Source organism: Paramormyrops kingsleyae, chromosome 3, assembly GCF_048594095.1.
Source record: "Paramormyrops kingsleyae isolate MSU_618 chromosome 3, PKINGS_0.4, whole genome shotgun sequence".
In the NCBI taxonomy this organism is placed as follows: Eukaryota; Metazoa; Chordata; class Actinopteri; order Osteoglossiformes; family Mormyridae; genus Paramormyrops; species Paramormyrops kingsleyae.
The window spans coordinates 8242426-8260007 of record NC_132799.1 but is presented as its reverse complement, the minus strand read 5'-3'; the positions used below and the strand labels follow the sequence as shown (position 1 = coordinate 8260007).

The window sequence follows — 17582 nt, the reverse complement described above, 5'->3', positions numbered from 1 at the left end:
TTTACCACGAAAAGCCAGGTGACTGCTGATGTTTGCCCAACCCAGCCATGTGTGCTCATGATAACGGTCTACAGTGGGGATCCAGGTCCGGTCCTGGAGAGCCAGTCTGCAACCACAGCCTGCAGATTCCCCTCAATATATTCTAATCAGCTAATTACCAGGTATAGTAATGTGGAGTGTCTGAGCAGGGAAATCTGCAAACTGTGGATGCTGACTGGCCCTCCGGGACTGGAACTGGGGGACCCTGGTCTAAAGAGAGGGGCCTTCAGCTACCGATGACAATACGCCTCATTGTATCTCCCCGGGTCGGCTTCTCTGGTTCCAGGATCCAGGTCTTCTCATCGATTTCATCCATCATGGCCCAGAATTCCTCCAGGGATTCCAGCAAGGCCACAAATTGGCTGTAAACATTGGCCAGGGTGCTCTGCAAAAGGACCAAGGGAGGACAACTGGTTAATGACCACCACTGAGCGATTATATGTGATTTACCTGCCAAAGCCTATTAATATTATTGCAACATGAGTGTCCACAGCTGAAGTACCCAGGAAAGCGGTGGAGTGGGAAAATGATTTGACCATTACATTATAGAGGGGAATGTTCCTTCATGCAACCCGAGACTTTTTCCAAATGGCAAATGAACCATAAGCCAATATAATCGTTTCATGCGGACTGCGAGCCCTTCATACCCTGTCCAAAGGCAACAAATGCCCTCAGAGGCGAAAAGAAAACCGATGCAACCTTCTGCATTCTGAGCTGCACCCCCGCACATATTTCTATACATTTTTTCACAAGACATATAAATGCATTCTGTGCTGAAAGGATGTTTGAATTTCTTGCTCCATTTAGGCTTAAGTTATGCAATCCAGTAGGCTAGTAACCAATTAAGTGCTGGTGGCTGGCAATGTTATTTAAGCATATAGCCCCCTACACCTCATCCCAGTGACACTGGTCTTCCTACCCAAGGCTAATTCCCTGGATAGCCCTCTATTAGTCCTTTCCTATGCCAGAGAAGTAGCACTCCATTGTTTACTTGCCTGGACTAATGGCCTAAGACTTTAGCTATGCGCCTCACACAAACTCATGACTAGTTTAAATTAATTTGAAGCATTGCATAATAGTCGAGTCCACTGCTAACAGACTCTGGAGAATTGCTCAACTCATTGCCCCCTCCGCTCAGCACACGGCGAGGCTCGCTGCCATACAGAGCCAAGGGCTCTGCTTACCTTTGGGAAGCCATGTTCTCTCGTCTATGGTTAAACGGTCCACTTAGTTACAGCCATATTTCAGGCTTTTGAAAGCCTTGTGCAAACACAAACGGATACTGATTTACGGCGGCGGGGGTCCTTCATCTCCTGTCCTCAGATCATCTTAAGCGGGCGCTTTCCATTGTACGAGCCCGTTGTAATCCTCAACGAGCCTCTCAATAAGACCAATGAGGAAAGCATTAGATGAGAATGGGTGCAGCAGCCATCTTACAGTCACAGTGCACAAAATCTCACCGTATAGCTGAGTAACATTTGGCTAGCAAAACATCATTGTTTGCATGGGCTAATAATTTGATTTTAAATCTACAACATCTATTCTTAATTCTAGGCATTCAGAATCTGCTTGACAGCTTATTGAACAGTTGTCTTAGTTGCATAAGTGAGGTCATGACAGGGTCCCTAAAAAAATTTGCAACATAATTGCATGGGTCTGGGTTGGGGGCTTGATATGAGATGCAGTCAAGGGGCCCAACATTTTTAGGTGCACCCCTGATCTGGCCCTATAGTCCTACGATATTTGCTTTTTTCAGGATGTCTGAGAATAACCGATTTTCTGACCTGTTCACACATCTTGCAAGCTGCAGGCCAAAGTTGCTTGCCATCAAGGTTATAAAAAAAGAGATACATTCTGACCAGCCTTTCACACGTGACACGTTACCATGCTCCACATTAGACATGGTTGATATAAACACGATAATATCCCCTGCCAGGGAGTCATGGAAACGGAAGGTGCGCACAAAAATTATACCGAACATGTGCTGTTTGTACCAAAACTAAAAGTTAACTCTAGACACGGCCAACTTTAAGCCCTCAAAGAGGCCAGATGGTTAAAGACCGTGTCCAATGGATTTTGAAACAAATCCCCCAATTATACAAAACCACGCTTTTGTCTTGCAGCAGTGACGGGCTGGAGGAAGCGGACAGCTCCCCATGAGACTGGTTTTATTAGAGAGCCAATCAGCATCTACCATACATCACGTCACGCCCCGCCCCCCCGAAGAAAAATCCCAAATTTAATTTTTACCGCGAAGCGACGCGTGTTGCCGAGCGTGCCCTCGGCTCTCCTTGGAGAATCGCGGAATCGACCGAATGCGAGATACAGCCACTCCGCTGATGTTTATTATTCTCCAGCGGCGCCTGTAATTCGGTGGGCTCGGCTTCTACACGTAGCGCGTTTGCAAATGATATCACGGCGCTAAATTCCCCCAAACAAACAGTGTAAACAAGCTGGACCGCGGAGGCCATCGCTGGGTAAACCGTTCCAGTTTACGGTTAGTCAAACACAGCGCACGCGGGGACGGCCACAGCGGAGAGAGCATGAAACAACGGGAAGTCGTTTGTTAGGTTCATTATTTAAATCACCGGTGCGTGCACAAACAGCGCACTCACACCAGCTACATCTAGAGAGAAGTCTTGCAGGGGGAGATTAAATGAACTCTTAAAATGCTTAATGTCATTTAAATCATAATAGCACGATTAAATCACCTATCAGGTTCCATGTGAACATAAATTTTTAAACTATGCCTTTCATCCTTAAAGTAGTGGCTGGGTCCCTATTGTGAAATCGAGCAAAGGTGTAAATGTTAATCTTTCCAGTCGCCTGCAATTTCCCCCCTTTGTAGAGCCTCCAGCCTGATAATACAGCCAATTTAGCAAGACTTCTGATGAGAGCAACTACCATCATGATGGCTGCAATTTCAAGCATTTATGGGTTTTTTTTTCTTAAACCATAGAATATTGTTCTAGATTCCCAGGATATTGGCTTATATATTCTAATTACACTTAATATGTTCTTGATCCTTTGATAACTTTTTGAACTAATTGGCTTAAATGATTGGCTGCCATTCAGCTGTCAGAGAATCCCCATTTGAACTCACATACTTTAAAATCATTGCAGGCAAGAATCTGGACCGAAAGTCTATTTGTATTTATAATTTGAGATATTACCCCTTATCCTGAAGGCACTAATTACAAATGACAAACATGGGAATGTGTCATCTGGCCTTAAAATGTAGAGCAGTGCAATTACTTTTACAAATAGTTTTCTTGTTACATTTTCAGTGCTCCCGTGTTATTTCTGTTTGATATTTGTTTGTTTAGACAAAACAAAGCCATGCCACATTTTACATATAAACGGGCGATGAGCCCCATGAATTTCCAAGACAAAAAATTGACACGCAAGTATCTTTAGGTCGAGGTATAGCTAGTGTGAAAGACAGAGAGGGGTGAAGATCGAGTATTTAGTATGAAGTGCATACTTAAGGATATACTACAGCGGTAAGGTAAAGTGCAGCCACATCAGCGCGAAGAAAAATCCAGTGTCGTCCGAGTCGAGCAAAAATGGCCATGATCGGGTAATATAATATACCGCATTAGTTTAGGGTATACTGCGGTATCTTCATTCAACAAATGAATAATGTCGTTTTTGAAAATATCGTATGGCAAGATATGCGAGAAGCGTGCTAGATAGTGATGGATTGACGTAACTGGCACACAAATACACATTAGTGTATAAAGGGTCAAATGTACCGGTAATTTCTTGACTTAAGAGCACAAATGCTTTCTTCTCCCAGTTTTTTATTATAAAAAAAAACTGGGTCTTAATGCATAAGCACATAAAATAAAAAATCCCTTTTCACTGCACTTCTGTGAAACTGAGGGGGCACCCTCGCCCATGTCACACCGGATTGGTTTGGCAATGTTGTTAAATGAACTCTGAGCAAAACCACGAACGCTACTGGAAGTGAATTTTCTGCTTGTTGCTTTGAGTACACGCGTAGGGATAGGCTACAGCTGTAAAATGTGGATGTACACGCGTAGGGATAGGCTACGGACGTAAAATGTGGATGTACACACTTAGGGATAGGCTACGGACGTAAAATGTGGATATACACGCATAGGGATAGGCTACGGACGTAAAATGTGGATATACACGCGTAGGGATAGGCTACGGACGTAAAATGTGGATGTACACGCGTAGGGATAGGCTACGGACGTAAAATGTGGATATACACACTTAGGGATAGGCTACGGACGTAAAATGTGGATATACACGCATAGGGATAGGCTACGGACGTAAAATGTGGATATACACGCGTAGGGATAGGCTACAGAGGTAAAATGTGGATGTACACGCGTAGGGATAGGCTACAGAGGTAAAATGTGGATATACACGCGTAGGGATAGGCTACAGACGTAAAATGTGGATATACACGCGTAGGGATAGGCTACGGACGTAAAATGTGGATGTACACGCGTAGGGATAGGCTACGGACGTAAAATGTGGATGTACACGCATAGGGATAGGCTACGGACGTAAAATGTGGATGTACACGCATAGGGATAGGCTACGGACGTAAAATGTGGATGTACACGCGTAGGGATAGGCTACAGACGTAAAATGTGGATGTACACGCGTAGGTATAGGCTACAGAGGTAAAATGTGGATGTACACGCGTAGGGATAGGCTACAGACGTAAAATGTGGATATACACGCGTAGGGATAGGCTACAGAGGTAAAATGTGGATATACACGCATAGGGATAGGCTACAGAGGTAAAATGTGGATGTACACGCGTAGGGATAGGCTACAGAGGTAAAATGTGGATGTACACGCGTAGGGATAGGCTACAGAGGTAAAATGTGGATGTACACGCGTAGGGATAGGCTACAGAGGTAAAATGTGGATATACACGCGTAGGGATAGGCTACAGAGGTAAAATGTAGATGTACACGCATAGGGATAGGCTACGGACATAAAATGTGGATGTACACGCGTAGGGATAGGCTACAGACGTAAAATGTGGATGTACACGCGTAGGGATAGGCTACAGACGTAAAATGTGGATGTACACGCGTAGGGATAGGCTACAGACGTAAAATGTGGATGTACACGCGTAGGGATAGGCTACAGAGGTAAAATGTGGATGTACACGCGTAGGGATAGGCTACAGAGGTAAAATGTGGATGTACACGCGTAGGGATAGGCTACAGACGTAAAATGTGGATGTACACGCGTAGGGATAGGCTACAGACGTAAAATGTGGATGTACACGCGTAGGGATAGGCTACAGACGTAAAATGTGGATGTACACGCGTAGGGATAGGCTACAGACGTAAAATGTGGATGTACACGCGTAGGGATAGGCTACAGAGGTACACTCATTCCTGTCTTACAAAGTGTGTAGACACAAGGGGATGGACGCAGTGGGACAGCGCACACTAATTCTCTATGAGGTGGGGTAGCAACCAGGAATGCGGATTGAATCACTCCATCCTCAGCAAGTGTTTCACACATTGAGGTGAAAGAGATTCTATAATCAGAAAGGTGTCCAAATAAGGGGGGGAGGGGGGGGGCGGAATATATTTTAAAAATCCTGGCAAAGTAAATGAACCAAAAGTTGCAGGTCAATGCAACAGCACAGTGCACACAATTTAGCATCAAACAGGTGCAAGGACTGTGCAATTACGTTCCAATTAATGCTGGTCCCATGGTTACGTTTAGTCTTCTTTTAAACATAAAACCCCCGTAATTGAAATCTTGCCGGAAGGAGCCAGTGGATCGGTGGCCTGAAGTGACAGTTCCTGATGGGCATCTTTGTAGTGCATCCTCAAGCTTCATTACTGGAGGGAACCGGAGTTTCAAGGGGCTGCAAGCTTGTCTACAGTAATCAACAAGAATCACTCCAATGAGCAGAACAATTCAGGAGGCAAAACATCTCGGTGCCTGCATCCATTAATGCGGCTGTATGAATCTGAGGACGCGAGGACCCTCCCTCAGAAGAAAGTCACTTATTAGGATGTGAATCGCAGTCCAGTCTTTAGCTGCGATACCACCCACTGCCCTAAATATTCATTAAATGTCACATCTATACTCTTACTGTCAAATGAACATTATTCGCCTGTTATGTCGTTAGGGATTGTAAGATTCATCGATTCGCATCAGTGCACTGGCAAAATAGTTCACAACGTGATTATTCTGATTCAAAAAAAGTATGCACTGGATGCAATTTGGGATGAATCGTTTTTAATATCTCTGCGTCTGTAAAATACAATTAATAAATAATTACTAGTACAGGCCCTTTATTAATTAGAAATGCGGCCAAACATTTCTGACCAGTAATTTGATACTTAGATTGATTCTCTCTCTAAAATCTAAACTATTTCAGTACCTGTACCAAATCTCAGTACCTGTACCAAATCTCAGTACCTGTACCATATTGAATTACAGCATCATATTCTTGTGCATTGCATAGAACACCATCGAATGGCACTGCGTCGCAATAGGGGGGAATCATATCATATATCGCATTAACAGTTGTTTCATATGCATCTTCATTTATGGAGATGCACATCCCTATGTCATTCTGACTGAATACATTGTTACTTACCGTTGCTGGGTTACATTTTGCATTGGACAAAGGATACAAATCTCTCTTTATTTCGGACACGGAGTGCAAGTTTTGCTCAGGCCTGTCATCTTAACCCTGCCTACATGACGGGGGAATGGAGGCGGAATCCAGTAAACGTGTGTCACACCCCCCCCCCCCCACCCCACTTTGAGGCACCTGTGCTTCTGGGGACTGTGCCATTCATCCGTCCATCCATCCGTCCACTCGCACAGCTATCAATGCACACTTACTCGCATGTACACATAAATCACCGTGGAGACATGCACTCCTTATGGCACATCTTGGCCCAGTTGCGACCCGGGCGATAATTACTCATTCAGATGAATGTGTCAGGATATCAAGACGACGCGGCGCAGGAGGAAAGCATCGAGGTGGCAACAGCCCAGCAGGACGACAGCTACCAGACGGCAGCACTGGCCCTGTACAAGTGCTGCATGCCCGTAGAGGAGCAGGAGCACCGTGCACACATGTAGGGGAGCACAGAGGAGCAGGACCCATGCATACATAAACAGAGACACACACACACCCTACAAAAAGTAGCAAGATCAGCTTTTGAACATTGTGCACAGAAAATAATCATGCTGCTAATCCATTTCTTCGATTAATCAGTGTTCTGAGGAACAATGGTGCATATATCTTTGCATTTTCAGGGCTTCCAAATGTCATCATCTCCCACTGCGCACTGGACTGAGAGAGATTTACTGCTTCATAATCAGCACCAGGTACCTCAGCAGTACAGTAATCACACTTAACCTTTGACCTCCGAGCAAAGAAAATAGCCTTTTCTTAAAAGCATACTTTAAAAATGATTAAGAACCCATAATATATGACAGAACGCTTCATCACGCCAAAATATAGAACAGCGCAGTCATTTGCGCAGTCACCTGTGGTGTCCAGCCCACGACCAGTGGAACGGGTAGGTCTGCAGAGCATTCTGGGGCTTCCGCAGGGTACTGAGGAAAAAAGAAAAAAAAAAAAAAAAAAAAAAGAGAGAGAGAGACATGATTGACATCACTAAACATCCGTCTTAAACCCCTCCAAACCCACAACGCTCCTCAGCGCCCCCCCCACCCAAAATATTAATGTCTCCAATGCAACACAAGGGCCACAAACTGGTGCTTGATTTTCAGCCTTAGCTTCAAGCAGAACAAAGCAAACTTCCCTGCGGCTGACTAGAGGCACCCAGGGTAGCAGAAGAGGCCAGAGCGTGGATGCTAATTCTCTCACTTTCTAAGTCTGATATCATCTTACAACTAAGAGAAAAAAAAACAGATAACATTAGGAGTGAGGGGTGCAGCACCGGCTGCCAAGCAGGGCGGCCGGAGGGGGCAGCATGCATTTCTGGGGAGCAGCGGGGAGAGCGGCTGCACTGCACTGCACTGGACGCCTACACCTGTACAAGCTGACAAGCCTACGGGGGCTGCAGGTCACTTTCCATTAGCAAAAAGAACGTGAAGCCAAGACTGAAAAGTAACATTTATATTGGCTTCATTTCAGCTACTCATCCAACTTTTCAGCTTAAGTACCTTTAATGGCTTAATAAAGGGAGTTTTCATGCTCTTATGTACTATGCAAATTATATATTACAGCTTTTTATAGACAATACACAGCCTCTCCCCCAGTTACGATGGGGTTACATTCCGACAAACCTGTTGTAAGGCGATAATGCATTTTAATACAGCACAGCTAACAAACATCATAGCCCACCTTACACATGCTTAGAACACTTACATTAGCCTAGTCTGGCAAAATCATTAACAAATTATTATTATTTTTTAATTTTTTTAAAAAGTGTCTCATGTAATTAATTGAATTATGTACTGAGAGTGAAAAACATTTACGAATTGAAATGTCGAATACGGACCATCGTAACCTGGCGAGTGTCTGTAATTAATACAAAGCCATGTTAACATATTAATGCCTAATAAAAAAATGAGCAGAAAGAAATAGTCGTCATTTTGACCAGAATAGATAGGAATAGGAAATAGGAAAAATTTTCTGCACAGAAGTGAACGAAGAGCAAATATGGGGGACTGGACACACACACACACAGACACACACACAGACACACACAACACTAATGTACACACAACATGCTAGGATTAAGGGTCAGATGGAACAAATCAATAGAGATAATCAAGGATGCCCGACTCTCCCTCCCGAGACAGATGGTGTGCCCCCCCCCCAACGAGCCCCTTTAATTTATTTCAAACTTTATCTGAGCGTCACAAGCAGTCAGGCATATTCAGAGGAAGGAAATGGGTACAAGGCTATCATGAATGGCAATGGCAATGCAGGCCCTTACATTTAGCAAACTGACACATTACTACCTTAAGCTTATGGAGGGCAGTATTGACGCGTATAGGAGACGCCTGTTAGTCCTTAAAGGAGAAGCTTCTAGAATACTCCACGCTGCAAGATTGGCCACTCCAACTTGAGTGTGATCCCCCCCCCCACCCGATTTGCGATCTGCACCACAGTACTGCTCCAAGTGTGTGCATAATCGCAGGGTGCAAAGGGCAGCCATCACCATAAAGCCATGGGCTCTCTGCGGGCGGGCAGGCGCACGTGGGCAGCGGGGGGGCTCATCTGCCCAGACAGACTCAGGTGTGCCCAATTAACGGCTGAAAAACGAAGCCGAGCGACTCCCCCCCCCCCCCATTGTTTATAATTGTGGCGTGTACGAGCCTCCCCATGCCTGATCATTCCCGCAGCATAAATACAACAGTATTCTGCACATATTTCATAACCACCCCCATGCTGATCACTAAAAGCTTACTGCTTATGTACCACTGAAACAAATATATAAGCCATTTTTCCATCACATTAAGCAGTTCAGCAAAAAAAAATGTGAAAACACGCATCAACCTCTACAAGTAAAGAAAAAAGAAAAGTTTTCTCCGTTTTACTTAATTAGCTAGTTTGGTGAGATACTTAGAACAACACACACAGATAAACCAGTTTTCATTTCCATCTTCCAGCCTCTTATCCTGGACAGGATGGAGGGGGTCAGAAATCTGTCCCAGGCAGCACAGGGCAGGGGTTCGACCCGAATGGGGTGCGATACCATCACAGGACACACACACAAGCTAGGGATGCTACAGTACATGGTATGTTGTCGAACAGTTCAGTACGCCCCCTACGGTTCAATATGCAGACGTGAAATGTGGTATTACGATACGTCTGTCATTTCGCTATAGCTTCCAAACCTTGCTTATAGCCCAGCGGACTACACGCACATTGTAAGTTCTGCCCTGTCATGCCAAATCTCATTTCCCGTCCAATTCCATTCCCCTGTGACGTGTCGCTCAGCTGTTTGGCCGATGATGCAATGTGACGATGCAGTTTCAAGTTCCCCCGTAAGTTTCAAGTTCACCCTTACTGCTGCAGCAAGCGTTCACAATAACATACGTTTACTATTGTTTTTAAATAATAAATTAAATTATAGTATTAATTATAAAAAATTGTTCGCATTCGGCTTGATAGTATAATCAAAATGTTTTATTAGATTATCAATGAATTCAGGTTTCAGGTGATATATCCAGCTTAACGGTGATATATTTGATCTATTATGACTGTATCCTTAGTTCAATAAGATGTCATTGGCAAGACGTTTTCTGAACTGACAGTTATTCGTTATATGGAAAAATAAAGAGTTCATTGTTTAATTAAAGGCTGATTTCATTTGTTTCTTAATTATAAAGACACCGAAACCATGGCCAAACAAACAGGATAAAACCGAACCCTGGGGCAGCTGAAGTGCTGCATCCCCATAACAGACACCCCCCCCCCCCACTTATGGACATCAAAGACCCTGTTTGTCTGTCTTTGGACCGCAGCAGGAAACACACATAATATCGGGAGGGCATGTAAAACACACACAGTAGAGGATGGGTTTGAATCCCCAGCCCTAGAGGTATGAGGCAACATTGCTACCCACAGAGCCACTCATAGTTACTTTATTTGTAATCGTCCTGGCTACTGAGAAACGCCACATTATAACATTATACACTGCTACACCTATAAAAGCAGCACACTATATGAATAATCCTAACTAACATGGCAGAGGCCAGTCCTTACCAGTGTTTCTGTACTCCTTTGTTTCATATTGCTTCCGCACCTCTGAGCTTGGAAGCCCACAAAGTACTGATGCACCGATAAGGAAATTTCTGGCCGATACGGATAGCAGATTATTTCGAAAACCGACACAGATACCGGTTGTTTTGGATGCTCTGCTTAAGTAAGTTTAAAGGGACCCTTCATCCAAATAAAATTACTCACATTCCAAAAATGTGAAAATATTTCAGCCCCACAGTATTTTATAACTGTATACACCTTATATATTTATAACATTTATAACAGAGAAGAGCTGATCATCAAGGGCGATAAACGTAATTTTCTGAGTAATATCTTTTGATTTTGCAGTGTCTGCACAGAATTTTTTTTGTCATCAAATGCTTACAAGTGTCACTGATGAAGTGCCATTATTCGGTAGTACTGTACTCATCTATACTGGAACTGATTTGTTTTTAGAAAACTTCATACTCTTCACTATCTCACTTTAAGGTGAGCAGTCAAATTTGTTGTTTTTTTAATGTTTATTAGTAGGTCCTTCTCATGAAATTTTAGCGGCGTTTGTAAAATGCATTTCTAACATTGTTTTCGCCAACATTAAAATGATTCCGCACAGCAGACATTATTCTGTTTAGTACGCAGGTCCGCAAAGCAATGCGAGTCAGCATTTTGGAGGGAATTATCGGCGGTAAATATCGGCACATTTTTCAACATCAGCGGGTGGCTGATTGTTGGTTGCTGTTGCGCCCAATAATGAAAGCTGGCCGTACGATCGGTGCATCTCTGCCACAGAGTAACAAATCAGCTCATGGTAAATGACCAGCAATCTTTGCGGATAAGCTGTTTCACTTCCTGTCAGCAGGGGCAGGACAAAAACAATGATACTATGCTCTCGGACCTGGGCGTCCCCTTCGTTACGACTTTGCTTTGGCAGCAGAAACAGCAGCAGCAGCACGGCAGGTTCTCTCCTCACCTTGGGCCCTAACCGCACCGTGATGGCGTGCTGTCGACTGGACGAATCTTTCGCCCCCAGCCTCAGCATACTCAGCTCCGTGGCGATGAACAGCACTCTGTGGGAACAGGACACACAACCAGAATCGCTTACCAAACGACCCAAGACAGAACTCGCCATCGGCTCCCCTACCACGCCGCATGCAGGCTGGGTGAGGTTTGACCCCAGATGACCCCACCAGTCACCCCGCACACGGTCACTCCCCTGCTGCGCCCCCTTAGGAATACCATTCCTCTCTGCCCCACGGGGAGTGTGAATTGCACTAATCCCAGCCACTCCTTCTCATCAGCTATCCACTAAATGCTCACACCCATGGCTATCCAAGGGCCCGTTTCCCAGAGGCCCCTGACGTGCGCGGAGCGCGGTCGCTCTGTAAGTGCTCTGACAGGCTCCAGCCGCTTCATCCGCGTTTCGTTTAGGTGCTTCTATTTCTGTATCATCAAACCATCTGTGTGAACGCCCTGCGGGGTATTTGTTTGCGAAGGCTACAGTCTTTAAAAAAACAAAACAAAAAAACAAAAACAAAGTGATCTCGCCATAAATGCGAGCGACGGGCCGCCACGCCGCGGCGCTGCAAGGGCAGAATCTAATCCTCCCGCTTTCCGTGGATGAACATGCGAGCGGTAATCAATCCTTCACTCAAAGCTGGGCCGCGGCTCAACGCTCTGAGCGAGATGCTTCAAACGGCCACGGCGTTCGTACGAACAAGGCTGGGGCTGCGCTGCTCCAGTGAGAACAGCCAAAATGCTTGAAGGCAAGCGTTAGCTTTCATCTCTGCGCTCCCTGGCTGGCTAGGCCGACCGTTTCTGAGGAAATGTTTGAAACGCGGCGAGGTAAACAACGATGGGTAAGGGGCGATGGCGCCATGTCACCACCGGAGGCAACGCAGCTGCAGATTTCCACGAAGGGGGGGCTCCCATTACGGCACTAAGTTGGTGACACCCAGACCTACATGAGCAGAAGCGACAGAGGCTTTCAAAGCCAGATTTTAACGACATCTGATTACAGCTAACGACCCGGGGATTGGTTAAGGTTGGTTAAGAGGGGGACTTGACCCCATATGTGCTGCATTAGAAAAAAAGCTACAAATTTTAAGGGAACTTAAATTGATTAAAATAACCATGTTTTGTCACAAGTACACCTGTCACGGCTAATCAGCCACTGAAATCTATCAGACTCCCAGCTTTTAACAGTGATGCCAATTAATCTAAATTATTCTTAAGTGCACATACCAATGGGGCAGCTCCTGACCACAATTTTGTCTCTGTGAATATTCACCTTGACAAAAAAAAAATAAAAATCTCCTCATTGGACTCAAGGGACTAGTTTTCTAATTAAAACAATTTGTACTTACTTATGCCTCAGTTTTACTTCTGGGTCATTACGAATAAACGGAAAAAAAACAACAACCACCCACAGCATTGCTAATAGTCGGAAGTTTAACAGGAAAGTTGTGACCATGCCACAAACCAGAGGGTTAACGAACATCTGAATGATTAATTAATGACAACAAAGCACATCCCATTAACCTCCATCTCCTATCCGAAAGCTGTGTGCTTGCAGAAATCTCTGCCAGTTCCAGAGTCGCAGTTTCGCCTCTCGCCCCCTCAATGCCTTCTTCTCCTGTCATCCTCCCCACCGCCAACTCGATCACGCACCCCAAAACCCCGACATCACGTACAGCCCTGGCGGTCCTATGCGGGAGAACAGCAGCTTTCAGTTATTACCCTTATTAATGTGCACGTCTCTGTGTGGACAGCATCTGAAATAATTACCATTTCCCAGGGGGCTCCCGTCGGATCGGATCCCCCTTCCAATCAGTGCTCGGTTTGGTAGCTTGTGTCCAGAGATCTTTCTCGGGGGGTCAATTCATTTGGCAGTAAACAAGGTGGAAAATCACGAAGCTCAAGTGTCTTGCCGAGGCTCTTCAAAAGAAGCATTCCCACGGGACGCTTTAAAAGGACGTATCGTCTTCAACAAGAGAAACCAAGTGCTCCTTTTAAAGACTTACTCTGAAGCCGGTCTTTTATTAACTTTGGATCTGTACTTGATATATACAGAGTGTGTGTGTATATGTGATATATATATATATATATATATATATATATATATATATATATATATATATATATATATATATAGATGCAGAGAAAAAATTGCACGTCATTATAGCAAGGAAAAGAAAAACATTTAATATGTATTAATCACCACATTCGACTTCCATTTTTTCCAGATAGCAGATCAGGGTGATTCTTCAATGAGTAAATGTGCTTTGGCAAAGGCATAAGAGTATTATGTTGCAAAGTGCAAGAAATACCCCTTGTCGACCAAAAACAGCAACGTTTCGTGAGATGCGAGATGATAATGTGAAATGACAGACTGTAATCCTGCTAATTTAGGTCACGTCCCAGAGGTCGCTTTTCCAGCTGGACACTCCGAGCCTGGCGTGTTGGTAAGTGCCGACAGGCCCATGTGGGGGCCGGTGGGGGGGGGGGTTGTGGTCAACAGCATAAGAAGTGAACATACTTATCCCATCCCAGGCTGTCTAGCTCTGCAATCAGGCCTGCGTAGTACTGGGGCGGGGGCACGCTCCGACTCTCTGGTGATTTCTTCACAGCCACCTCCTGCAGGATGACAGTAGGCCTGTTTCTCAGGCAGCCTTTGGCAGAGCCAGCCATGGGTCCTGGGCTTCCCCCATCATTTACCCCCTGCGCTAACGTGGACAGATAAAATTACCAGAACACAGGCTAGGTGCCTTACCCAAGAGCGTATTAATGCTTTCATACAGGGAGGGGGGTATTTTTTAGATCTTTTTTTTTCTTCCAGGGCCACTCAGTAAATTTTCCTGAAATTAGGCCTGCAATATCAATGCTTAACTTAAAAATAAAACACATAGACAATACAGTTTGTATATGATGCTATGGACCTATTTATTTAACTACATTTCTTTTTTATATTATATTTCACATACTGTATAATTTTACATTGGGTCATACATATCAAACCAAATAGCTAACAGCGAAAAAAAAAACCTAATGGATCTTTACCCCAGGACAAGGGTGTCGCATTCGTTGAAATTTCATCGCCATTAATGCCACTTAAACACTAGAACTAATAACATCTAAAATATCAAACCCTATTCTCATTAGACCCCTCTGAGGGCTGAAAGGATGGCATGGCCAACAGATCGAAACAGGAGATTCCACGGAAATTAAGCGCAGATCGTTGTGTGACCTTCTCGGAAGTGGTAAATATGAACGATCAAATATGCCAAACTATAAATATTAATGCTCTAAAAAAAACTTGCAGTCTGTCGACTTGGTTTCTGACAGGATGTCGAGCATATGAAAAGATAAAGAGTCGCTGACACGCCTGCATGTGTTCATAAAACCCTGAACAGGCCAAAAAAAAGCCCAAAGAAAACAATTTCAATTAACCACATCACAAAAGTGATTAGAGAGACAAATTTGCCATGAGAAGTGCCCTTGAGAGCCAAAACACAGCTAAAACGTGCAAACACCCCTGAGGGTCATGCCAGAAATGATGTTTATCTCAAATCAAAGGAGCCAAATGTTTAAGCCAATCACTACATGTTTCATTATTTCCAGTTGCCAAGCAGAAAAGCATGTGAACAGTCAAATGCATTGTTACAAAGTAAATAGATTATGCTTAAAAATGCTGCCTTCAGATGAATGTCACAATATTTATAATATATAATATAACATATATAATATATAATAAATACCAGTACTTACTAAGACCGTTTTCAGCTCCAAAATAAAAGTGCAAAGATCAGAGGAATGCTGCAATCTCTGAAGAAAGAAGAAACTGCGATCAAAATAAAATGACAGCGCACGTGGGAAAGGTAACGATTACGTCCATCATTGCATTCTTCCATTTTTAAACAATACACAGTATGCAGTGGCTCAAATTAAAACCACTGTCGGCTGCTTGATATATTAAGGCAGCCACCAGCTTTAATAATTAATAATATTTTAAGTCTATCAAAGTAATGAACTTTACCGCCTAGGGAAAAATATAAACCCAGCCCTAATACATAGACAAAGGCTAACAAATGAGGGCATTTTCAAAGCTGGTAATTAAGAAACCAAACACACAGGAATAAAGGCAGTAAATAAAAAATAAAACACGCCAGTTCAGTAAGAAAAAACACTTTTCCAAAAATGAATTCTAATAGCGCGATAGATTAATAACTGAACAGCACATGGTTTATATTTATGTAATATTACGTGTACAGGGAGAGAAATGGTTATTATGGTGGTTGTAAATGCCAATTTACATTTTATGTGATGCGTCACCTGTTTTATTATATTTTGATAATCACGCAGGAGCTGTTTTAGGCGCCAGCAGCACTGCAATCTGAAGGAGGAAAAAAACAGCGAAAACATTCCATAAACGAGGGAAAAAATAATGCGACAGAGATGTCAAAAGTACTAGCACAATTACTGCCATCTACAACCAGGAGTTACTATTAGTTAATACTTAGCACGTAACAAGAAAACTTTTCGGTGTGAATAAATTAGTCTACAATTTTACACGTTCAACGTGCTACAGAAAACGGCGCGAAATTATATTAGTTATTAATAGCAGCATTATTATTAGGGTTTGTATTATTATTATTGGAAATAGGCAAATTACTGATTTGAAAACTTTCTAGGATTTCAATCAAGAGCTATACATATTCAGTTAGGTGCATTTACAACGATGGAATGCTGAATGATGAAATATTACTTGGCATGCTTCAGCTGGCGATTAGGAGGGAGTAGCACTCTCAGTCTGAAATCTGCTCCCTAAAAAACAAAAAGCAACGCAGACAAATTAGTCCACCTTGAACCACCCACAATACGAGATTCCTTTTGAACAGGTGTTACAATCTACGTTACGGTGGGCTTTTAATAAAGCAGTTACTCTTTAAAAACCAAGCATTTCTGGGCTTGTAAAATCACTACATCTTAATAAAGCCGCTAACTTTGCAATTAAATTGGATTCAGAAAATAAATCTCACCTGCAGTGTGATGAAGCCGTCATAAACCGTCTTCTCCTTATTCTGAGGTAACAACAGTGGGCTCTCTCTAACCAGCGAGGAACTGTCACTCATTTTCCCTGGGCATGCACAATTGATACTTTAGCGATTTCAAACGTTTAATGATTTTACGATTTCGAAACGTTGGGTTGTGTTTTCCTTTAACCCACCAATTAAAGTTGCTAGCAACTCATCATAAAAAGCGAAAAACTAAAACCTAACTAACTAAGTAATCCAGATGTTTTGGAATCTGTAGGAAATGTGCATATTTGTAGGTAACTGGCGGCATGTAAACATTGAAAAGGCCAAGTTAGCAAGATTGAATTAGCAATACGGTTAGTAGTACTCAACTTTATTTTACAAGTTAAAGAAAGTGAAAGGAACAGTGTCAAATACACTCGAATTACAAATCGGTTAGCTCAATACGCCAACACTAAAATACATAGCTTTCTAAAAAAAAATATTTGTGTTATTTAAGCAATGAAACGCATATACCTTCTTTACTTTCGCTTTATTGACGTACAGTACGTAAACTCCCGCGAAAAGTTCATGCGACCGCGTAACATGTTTTGCTCCGCCCACTCGCTGCGTCTTCAGCGCCCCTTTGAATGATGAAACTTTATTCCTCTCAGATCGCACCTGACAGACAGCGCAGTGCGCCGGTCGGCGCCAAGCCGATGGACCGTTACGGAGAGCGCGAGAAGCCGGCGCGTGCCATCGATGTCAACGATGTCGTCTTGTTCTTGTTAACATTGTTGGCTTAACATTTCATTCAG

The 17582-nt window shown here is 43.5% G+C and overlaps 1 protein-coding gene and 1 long non-coding RNA gene across 3 annotated transcripts in view; one reads left to right on the top strand and one right to left on the bottom strand.

Annotated features, from left to right (window-relative positions):
* fancl (FA complementation group L) overlaps positions 1–17454 on the bottom strand; it is a 23302-nt gene extending 5848 nt beyond the window's left edge. For both annotated transcript variants that reach the window (XM_023840488.2, XM_072709549.1), the window contains exons 1-9: positions 17302–17454; positions 16789–16886; positions 16515–16573; positions 16082–16142; positions 15518–15574; positions 14289–14386; positions 11724–11820; positions 7561–7629; positions 274–424 (exon numbers count right to left, since the gene is read on the bottom strand). In XM_023840488.2, coding sequence (XP_023696256.1) covers positions 274–424; positions 7561–7629; positions 11724–11820; positions 14289–14386; positions 15518–15574; positions 16082–16142; positions 16515–16573; positions 16789–16881 — 685 coding nt within the window. In that variant the 5' untranslated portion in view covers positions 16882–16886; positions 17302–17454. The remainder of the gene's footprint in view (positions 1–273; positions 425–7560; positions 7630–11723; positions 11821–14288; positions 14387–15517; positions 15575–16081; positions 16143–16514; positions 16574–16788; positions 16887–17301) is intronic.
* Positions 16858–17582, top strand: part of LOC111858619 (uncharacterized) — a 29239-nt gene continuing 28514 nt past the window's right edge. Inside the window, exons 1-2 of the long non-coding RNA XR_002841624.2 lie at positions 16858–17141; positions 17439–17582. This is a non-coding gene — a long non-coding RNA (uncharacterized lncRNA). The remainder of the gene's footprint in view (positions 17142–17438) is intronic.